Consider the following 10,161-nt stretch of genomic DNA (forward strand, 5'->3'; position numbering starts at 1 on the left):
ACCCGAGTGCAAGTGGGAGCGCATTGTGGAGCAGCGCGTATAGTACATACACATACATACATGTGTACCAAGAAGAGAACGAGATAGAGTTAGCGACAGCGACGCCACCGCATTCGGTTTTATTTTCAGTTTCAATTTCAGAGTTGAAAGTGCGCGGGCAGCGACGTCGCGACGTCGGCAGCGAGACGTTGACAAAATGTTTGGCCATCGTGTGTGCGTGTGCGTGAGTGTGTGTGTGCACACTATGCGGGGGCACGCTTGACGCTGCAGCCGCCGCAGCACTCTGCAACCGCATTTCATTTATGGATGATTAAGGATTCTATTAATGCTGTGTATACACACAGAAGCATAACTATGTGTACATATGGATGTATATGTTCACAGTACATACATATAAGGAATTTACTTATTAAATATTGCTTGCGTTATTTGTGCCTTATGAAACTGGTTCATACATTGAACCAGAGAAGCGAAGAAAATAAAGTGTTAAGTTTAAGGTAAAAAGAATAGGGTTATGTGTACTTTTTAGTTTCATGTGAGACTAGAGTTGACCATTGCAAATTCAGGTGTAGGTTTAACGGCATCTTCGGCAAAGCAATCAGTGCTTCATCAGCCTTGCAACCAGCCTTGACGACAATCGCCTAGACAACAACAGCATTAAGTGCAAGAAAGAGAGAGAGAGAGAGAGAGAGAGTCGCAATGGCAGACTGGAACGCTGCAATCAAGTGCGCACGTACTAACCGACAATGCCGACGATGCGTCTGTGCGTATGTGAGTGTATGCGAGTCTGACTTGAATGCATGTTTCTGTGTGACTGTGTGTCTGTGTGTAATGCAATTCGGGTTGTACGCTTGCTAGCAAGGAAGGCAGGGTGTAGAGGAGAGAGGAGCGAGGAGAGGTCACAACAGCTTATCCGGTGCAGGGCTTATCGTTGCCAACGTCATCCAAGTCGTCGTTTTTTATCAAGCGTAATGTGAAATAAAAAAATAATATAAATGACGCCAGATTGAGGCAATAGAATTCTGTGGAAACCGAGAGAACTACAATCTCTAATCTTGTATCTGCTTGTATCCCGTTTTCGTTTTCGTTTTTTTTTTTTTTAATTACTGCATTTAGTTTCGAATGGAAGGTACATGTATTGGAATGACTAATCCGTGGAATGGCAAACAGGGTCACGTTATTTATTTGGAAACTGGCAACCAACAACATTGGCAATCTAATGGCAAAGCTGTTTTTGGCCTGTTATCAGAACACGATAATGCAGATAATACACATTGTATTCACATTTTCGCAGTCTGAACAAACAGTTGCCATAACACTTGCAAAAAAAAGAAACAACAAAAAATAACAAAACAATAATCATCAGCTCAGTTAAGTTAGTTCATCAGACAAGGCACTGAATGAATAGCTGAGAGTTTTCAGCTGCTGGCCAAGCCGACAACCAAATGCTCTACTCTTCGTATAAATAATTTAAATAATTAACAAACAATATTTTCATTATGTCAATGAATACGTATTTCAAATTACTATAATTAAACATTATCCGTTATGGAAAGAAATTCAAATATAACGTTCAATCCAAAACATTTGCCATTCGCCCCGAATAAAATTAATTGAATAATAAAATACTAGCAATGTTATCGATATGTGCAGAAATGTGAAAATGTCATCACTAATTGGCGACACGATTATTGCACTGATAAACATTCATAGGTTTTATCAATTAAGCTGTTATTGTTTTTGCTTTTAAATAATTAAAGCAAGCGAAAGCTTGTGTATATTTATTGTTAATATGTTCAGCGATTTGAAAGTGACAGGCATGGTCACACTGTCCAGCTATGTTTAGTATGCAAACTGTTAAATTTACAGAAAACTGTTAACTTTACAGCAGGCTGTTAGCATTGAAATATATCGATAATCGGCGCGCACATTTGAATTCAAATAAGAAGTTGAACTTGTTTCGTTTATGTTTAAATTGCATTTGTATTTCTAAATCAAATGAGAGGAATTGTAGATATAAACAGAAATGCTGGTTAATGCACGCCATTCGAACTCTGTGACTGTGTGGCAGCCAAAGCCGCGGCTGCCGCTGCTTGTTGCTGTTGTTGTTGTTGTAATTTGGTGCTGTGTGAGAAATCAATGCAGGCGCCCGAGGTGAGATCTATTTCCTCGGAATCGGAGCCATCAGAGCCCTCATCAGAGGTGGGTGCCAACGCTGCCATGCCGCCCAAATCCAATTGCGAAACGCCATGCGAGGTCGTCTCCTTGTAGAGCTTCAGTTCTGTGTAGGTTTTCGAAAGCTTCTCATGCTCCGACTGTCCAAGCGGCGATTGCTGCTGTTGTTGATGTTGCTGCTGCTGCTGCTGCTGGAATGCCGGATGCATCATTGTGAAATTGGCCGCAGCACTTTGTCCATTGGTCAGCGGCACATCGCCAACCCCCGTCTCATTGCCCAGCCCATCCTTTCCAGCTCCAGTCACATTGCCCGCCGACGACAGATTCTCCGGCATTTGATTGTTGCCACTGCCTGACGTGGCACTGGGCGGCCGGCTGCCGGCTCCAGCTCCAGCTCCGGCTATAACTGGCGGCGTGCCCAGGCTGAGGCAACGCATCCGCCAAGCATCCTGCAGCAGCTGCAGACGCGCCTGCTTGCGCCATTTGGCGCGTCTATTCTGAAACCAAACCTGCAACACAGTAACAAAATTTGTTATAATTGTAAATATTAATTTCCATTACTATTTTTTATTTTAAGCTAGTTTAGACAAAAGACTATTAATTGATTTGACTCTCCGACCGATATACATAATACGTCAACGGGTCGGCTACGTAATGTAAAGAAAAGAAACACCAATTTATGCCAAAAAACTTCAAAGTGATTATTTATTGTAAAATGCATACTTGTAATCAAAAAATACATTCCAATTTAGTAATAATAAAAATAACTAAATGGCATTTTTATTAAAAAGGTAAATACAAAAAGGAACCTGCAAAATATATAGAAACATGATAAAAACAAGTAAGAAAGTTACAGTCGAGTGTGCTCGACTGTGAGATACCCGCTACCCATTTTTAATAAAGGCAAAATATTGCGGTATCATTTTCAAAATATACCAAAAATACTAAAAAAGTACTAAAAATATACCAAATGTTATTCGATTTTTTTTGATTTGCGGGGCAGAAGTGGGCGTGGCAAAAATTTGAAACAAACTTGATCTGCGTGCAAACATAACAAATGCTGTCGAAAAAAAATTGGAGCTCTATCTCTTATAGTCTCTGAGATCTAGGTGTTCATACGGACGGACGGACAGACACACAGACGGACAGGCGGACATGGCTAGATCGTCTCGGCTGTTGATGCTGATCAAGAATATATATACTTTATAGGGTCGCAGATGCCTTCTTCTACCTGTTACATACATTTCCTGCCGGCACAAAGTTATAATACCCTTCTACCCTATGGGTAGCGGGTATAAAAAGGTAAGTTCAGTAAGTATATAATTTAATGCACCAAGTAAGCCAACCTACACACGGTGCATTATCTGAGCAAAGGATATTCAGATTATTCCTTTGAAAATGCGAACAAAAAATTCATTTTGGTTAAACTGCATTTCGAACAAGATTTTCAAAAAGACGCATTTTTTTGAACTCCCAAGCATAACTGCTATCGATTGGCATTAAAGGATTTTGAAAATGCTTTGCCAAAAAAATTCGAAAAATTTTCAAGGGGTAAGCATTGAAAATTTGTGCAAAATGCCAAAAATCATGGCTAACTCAGCCATTTGAAGGACTATCGCAATGTCCTTTGGACCAAAGATAGCTCGCAGCGTATACAGATCGACAAAAAAGTAACATCCTCGAAAGTCCTTACAACAACAAAGTTACAAGGACTTTTTTGTATAGAGAAATTAGGCTATAACTCGCCTATATCCTTGTTAATCCTGTCTAGCTGTATGTCAAAAAACTAGTATCAATAAGGCCTATCAACACGCCAAAGGACATCTGAATCGTCCTTTAAGTTTTCGAGTTATCCTTGATTTGGTTATTTTACACGTTTTCTTAGGCGCTTGGAGTGAAATTTTGCAAGTGTTGGATTCTTAGAAGATCTCCATATATTTGAATGGCAATCGATAGACCTATTTTTTTGTGATCTCAGCAAATCAAGTCCTGTCAGGATACGTTAGGATATGACCGAGATATGGCTAGTTTTATATTGCCAAAAAAGGATTCGTTGCCTGACCCTTAAAGTATGCTTCAAAATCATGCCTCCATCTATCGTTGTTGTTGTCCGCTCGAAACTGCTGCGAACGGCATCAAAATGCCAATTCACCAGGTGGAATACCAGGCGAACATAAATCAGCAGCAAGCAGAAATGCAGAAAATCACTTGTGAAATTAAAATTATGTTGCATACTTTTATAGTCAGCTTAACACATTGAAGATCAAATTCAGTTGCATACTTTTAGGATGAGATATTGAAGCCAATCAATTTAAAGAACAAAATTGTGGTGCATACTTTTAGGGTCAGTCAAATAATGTAATTCGCTTAAAATGTTGCATACTTTTAGGATCAACTTAAAACGAAATGGTTTTTATGCGTTGCATACTTTTACTGTTAAATAAAAAAGAAATGTATTTGATTGAAATTGTAGCTCAAATCAAAATAACGGCAAAAATGGAATTCAAATGAAATGGAATATGGATTAATATAAAATTTATAATCAGTTCTCAGTCAATTTATAAATTTGAATAGCTTTATTCATAATCCTCAACTTAAGTAATACTATTAAAATGTTTTAAAGATTTCAATAATTATTTAGAGACCATATGAATGATAATACACAATGCTGCAAGATCGTTCATAAAATAAAATTGAACGTAATATTATAATTGGCTAAAAATATCTTGCTTGCAATATCCCAAGGAATAAACTGTTAAACTAGACTGAAAACTAAGTTACTTTTTAAGGGAAAAGTGATTGACCCGTCAACAGTATTTGTGACCAAAGAAATCTATCAATTCCTGAGATTATGTAGAAGTTGTTTCCACTTTTCGAGAGGAAAGTCGCAACTTGACATACATTAACTTTGAGTCGGGATTCGAGATTCGCGGTTCGTGATTCACCTGGACGCGCGCCTCGCTGAGGCTGATGCGCAACGCGACTTCCTCGCGCAGAAAGACATCCGGATAGTGGGTCTTCTGGAAGAGAGCCTCTAGCTCCTGGAGCTGCTGTGGCGTGAACGTGGTTCGATTGCGACGCTGTCGACGACGTCCGAACATGTATTCGGTGAGCAGATCGCCCGGTAGCGGCGATATGAATGGCCCAGCCATTAATTAATTAACAATTTTAGCACTTCTTTTAGAATCGTATGTCACAATTTGAGTACTTGAAAAAAAAATAGTATTATGCCTATAGAAAACACACACAGTTATTTTTGTAAAACTGCACACGATTTATGGCATCCAAGAGAAGGAAAAAAAAAATTGAAATGAATATTTGATTTTTGACTTGCGAGCTGCGCGTTTGGCCAGCGACTGCGGAAGTGCAGGCAGCGTCCCTTGGCTTTTATCCTGCGAGCAAGCAGCAACAGCTTCATTCGCTGCACTCGAGCTAATGTCGCTGTTTGCTTGTGTGTATGTGTGTGTGGGTGTGTGCGACTCTCTCAGTGCACGTGTGTGTGTGTGTTAGTAAGTTTGTGTATGTGACTGCGCCTAAGAAATGATTTCAATTTCAAGCTAATTACGAAATTATTTGCAAATTTAAATACTGCCCGCTTTGAGGCGACCGCATTAGCATAATTATGTTAATGTTAATCGTTTTAACATGTCGCCGTCTGTTAAAAACTATCTCGCTCTGGCCTTCGCCATGTTATCAAATTCGCCGCTCGCCATCTCGCTCTCCATGGCCAACCACTTAGAACAGGCAGGTGACAAGGAGCGCGCGCAGCCTCCGTTCGCTGAGCTCGCTCATTCGTTCGTTCCTTCGTTCGCTTGTTCGTTTCCTAGTTCGTTCGCTCGTTCGTCGCAAAACATAAACAAATATAACACACAACAATATAAGTAGTACACACACACACGCGCACTCACACAGATTTGTAGGCATAAAGCTGAGTGCTCGGCTTTTAATGAGCACACTCTCTCTCACACCCACACATAGAGGCAGCTAGCGATGCTGCTGCTGTTGTTGTTGTTTTGCTGGCTGCGTCGGGTTTTTATTGTTTTCTCGTTTTGACTTCGTTAAATTACGGCACAAGCACAAAAACCTTATAAACGTTGTTTCCTTTACGGAGGCGGGCTGTGGTAAACTATGCGCCCGCACAGTGTGACCAAGCATGCTGGAAAGTAGGCAATGTGATGTATTATTAATGTATTGTATTGATATACTTATGAAAGTCGTATATATTGCTGCTTCTACGTAGTACAAAATAATATACATACATACATACATATATTAATATATGTCCATATATAATACAAATACAATATACAACAAGTAAGAAAGTTACAGTCGAGTGTGCTCGACTGTGAGATACCCGCTACCCATTTTTAATAAAGGCAAAATATTGCGGTATCATTTTCAAAATATACCGAAAATACTAAAAAATACTAAAAATATACCAAATGGTATATTTGGTATATCGATATAGTACACCATTCAAAATATACCATAAACGTCGCAATGTGCCAGATTGTCGGCCAAAGCAACTCAGACCCCTAGTAAGTAGGCGTTTTTCCCATACAAAAGTATTTCCTTAATAACTTCCACAATTTTTATCTGATCGCAACCAAATTTTCAGGAATCATAACTATTACAGTAGTTATTGTATATACCAAAATTCGTAGCTCTAGCTTTAAAATTACACTTGTTATTCGATTTTTTTGATTTGCGGGGGCGGAAGTGGGCGTGGCAAAAATTTGAAACAAACTTGATCTGCGTGCAAACATAACAAATGCTGTCGAAAAAAAATTATAGCTCTATCTCTTATAGTCTCTGAGATCTAGGTGTTCATACGGACGGACGGACGGACGGACAGACGGACAGACGGACAGACGGACATGGCTATATCGTCTCGGCTGTTGACGCTGATCAAGAATATATATACTTTATAGGGTCGGAGATGCCTCCTTCTACCTGTTACATACATTTCCTGCCGGCACAAAGTTATAATACCCTTCTACCCTATGGGTAGCGGGTATAAAAATATGTATAAAATAATTTATTTAATTTTACCTAATTGATACGATAAGTTAAATATTTCAAAAAGAACATTTTGTATATTAGTTACTATTGTTCATTAATATTTTGGGTAAGCGTAAGGATTTAGGATTCTTAATAATAGGAAATATATATCTTTTTATTTTATGGTAACGATAATTTCGATAAATTTAAAAAAATATTTTTATATTGCAATGCTTATTTTTTATAAATTATTTGTTATTTTCATTCGTCACCGAACCACTGTAAAGATCTGTTAATAATAATAAGAAATATATATCCTATTCTAAGTTTGATAATTTAAAAATAATATTTTTATATTACTTATTTATTATAATTATTTATTATTATCTTCACTTATTCATTAATTTCTTTTCACTACAATTTCTGTGGTCATTGAACCACTGTAACGGGTTGTTTTTGCGCTCTGCATTGTGCACATGCACATGCATGGTCTCATATGTATGTGAATGCATGAATGTGTGTGAGTATGAGATGCACCTGTGAATAATAAAATTCAAATCACTTAATGCTGCCAGCACCAGCAGCAGCAGCGACACCAGCGTCGGCAGCAAAACAATACGGCAACACCCCGTTCAGACACACACACATACATGCTCAGATAGGCAGGCATATGCAGTCAGAGTGAGAAGGGAATAGGAGTAAAAATGAGGTTGCCACCACAGCTGGATGCTGGCACACAACAATAACAATAACAACAATGCATGCAAGCATGTGAGAGCGTGCATTTGTATGTGTGTGTGTGTGTGTGTTCAAACAAATGAAGGGATGTAATTTTCTCATTTGCATGCATTGTTTTACTCGCCTGTTTTGCTGTTGTTCTTGTTATTGTTGTTGTTGCTGTTGCTGTGTTGCTGACGTTGTTGTTTGTGTTTTTTGCCTGCGCTTGCGCTAAAATTATATTTATTTATTAATACTGAGGCATAGGCGTGGCAGCTGCCCGCCCTCCCCCCACACCATTCTTCTTCTGCCGCTTGCTTTCGCTGGCATTCCTTGTTTGCATTATGCTCGTGTTGTTGTTTTATTTCATTTGCTTCTTTTGCGCCGAAGCCAATCATAAACGAGCTCAGCTGAATCTTGCTGTGTATGTGTGCGTGTGCTTTTGTGTGTGTGCGAGGGTTGACCAACGAGATGAACGTCAACGTTGACAGCGTCTCATTGAAATTATGAAAATGATTTCATGTTGTTGCCTTTTGTCTCTCTTTCCGCTGCACAGTGGGCTACATTTTTTATTTTCGTATATTATGAAGTTAATTGAAATGAACTAGCAAGTGATTTGATAATAATAAACTAGATATGTGATGGGTTAAAAAAATATTTATGCTAAAACTAAATAAAATAAAATAAAAATATTTAGCAGTTTAAATCACACTCACCCCACAGTGCGCTGTCAGCTCATTCCGTTCTCCTTCTTCTTCTCTTTGCCTACAACGCGCCATTTTTAATTTTGTAATTTGATGCTGTTGTCCTTGTTGTTGTTGTTGTTATACTGTTGTTGTTGTTGTTGTTGGAAGTGGAATTCATTAGGCAACGCGTTTCACCTGAGCTTCGTGCTGAGCACTTGCAAGCCGTTCCCCTCTTTCTCTCCACCCTTCCTTCAACGACAAGTTTCTCATCCTTTCTCTCTTACTTTCTCTCTCTCTCTGCCTCTGTCTATCTCGCTCTCTCTACTGCTGCTGCTGCTGTGTGTGTGTCCATTGTTTTGTCGCGCTGATTGGTCTTTCACTTGCCACAAGTGCCGTTGTATGTGTGAGCTGCGCTACTTTGGTTTATCGCTGTCTCGCTCGCACTTACCACTGTATCGTTGTTAATTATTTATTTTCGCCAACTTTTGTTGTTGTTGTTGTTTGTGTCGCCGCTGCATTTTGATTAAATATGTTTACAACACGTGCAACATAGCAGCTCTAAGTTGCCGCAAAACAAAATGGCGTCCCGCTTGCAGATTTCACATTTTCCACTGCATACTTTAGGGAGCTGTAAATGTATAAACATTATATTTATTGTTTTCTGTCTTAATTATTATGGATTTGGAAAAGAAAAGTGACAGCTTGTTAGATAATCGTTTCAATAACAAATTTGTATTTATTAAACATAAATTTATTCTGCTTTTATCTTTAATTAAGAGCCGAAAATGATATATTCAATATTTTATAATCATTAAATAAGTTTGAGTTTTGATTTTTCATTCAGGAACCGTAACTTCTATGAAAAAATTATGAAATAAGAATTATAATTTAATTGTTTTTTTAAATAATTAGTATTCCTTTTCTTTTAATGTTTATTAAGTGCAAAATCTGTACAACTAAATTAGTATACATTGCAAAAAAAGTAGTATTAATTGTTAAAAGACTTTCATTTGCATTATATCTTTGCTTAATGTTAATAGTTTTGCAAGATATATGTTTTAAAATTCTTTTTGCTATGTGATATATAAATTTATAGAATCTTCTTTTTAATCCTTACAGGAAAAAAGCGTGAAACCTATAAATTGCATATAATTTAATGTAACTATAATTTGATCATTCTTAATAGGCCATTTATAAGGCACAGACTGAAATTCGACTCCAAAAACATATATTGCAAACGCGGTAATAATTATCTTTAAAATCGAATTATCTTTAAGTATTTACATTGTATAATATGGACTGACATATGATTATCAATTTATGTAAATTAATATTTCAGTCTTGTATTATTTAAATTTTGTATTGTTTTGTATTTGTTACAACTGTTCGTCAGCTTCCAAAATCATAATCAATTGATCATGTTTGATAGATATAAAACTTGATAACAAATCGAATTTTTAAGGTTTTTTTTTCTATAATTTAGATCATACAATAATAATGAGCTTTTTTATATAGTTTCAACTAAGTTCAATAGTACATATTTTCGCTGACTTGGAGCTTATGTTTCAAACTATATGGTGAA

General features: G+C 37.5%; 1 protein-coding gene across 1 annotated transcript; it reads right to left on the reverse strand.

Annotated features, from left to right (window-relative positions):
- Positions 1–1,913: 1,913 nt before the first annotated feature.
- LOC117578043 (retinal homeobox protein Rx) lies at positions 1,914–8,697 on the reverse strand. The gene is made up of 3 exons (XM_034263161.2): positions 8,610–8,697; positions 5,121–6,331; positions 1,914–2,684 (listed from the first exon to the last, which is right to left on the reverse strand). Exons 2-3 carry the CDS (start codon positions 5,325–5,327, stop codon positions 2,034–2,036), a joined length of 858 nt encoding a protein of 285 aa, XP_034119052.1. The 5' UTR covers positions 5,328–6,331; positions 8,610–8,697; the 3' UTR covers positions 1,914–2,033.
- Positions 8,698–10,161: the final 1,464 nt, after the last annotated feature.

The sequence above is a fragment of the Drosophila albomicans genome, chromosome X, assembly GCF_009650485.2.
Source record: "Drosophila albomicans strain 15112-1751.03 chromosome X, ASM965048v2, whole genome shotgun sequence".
NCBI lineage: Eukaryota > Metazoa > Arthropoda > Insecta > Diptera > Drosophilidae > Drosophila > Drosophila albomicans.

Bases quoted from the DNA above. Each gene is read 5' to 3' on its own strand.
- LOC117578043 (XM_034263161.2), bottom strand. From the start codon at position 5,327: ATGGCTGGGCCATTCATATCGCCGCTACCGGGCGATCTGCTCACCGAA. The intron at 2,685-5,120 runs GTGAATCACGAA...ACTGTGTTGCAG, and splicing joins TCAGCGAGGCGCGCGTCCAG to GTTTGGTTTCAGAATAGACG.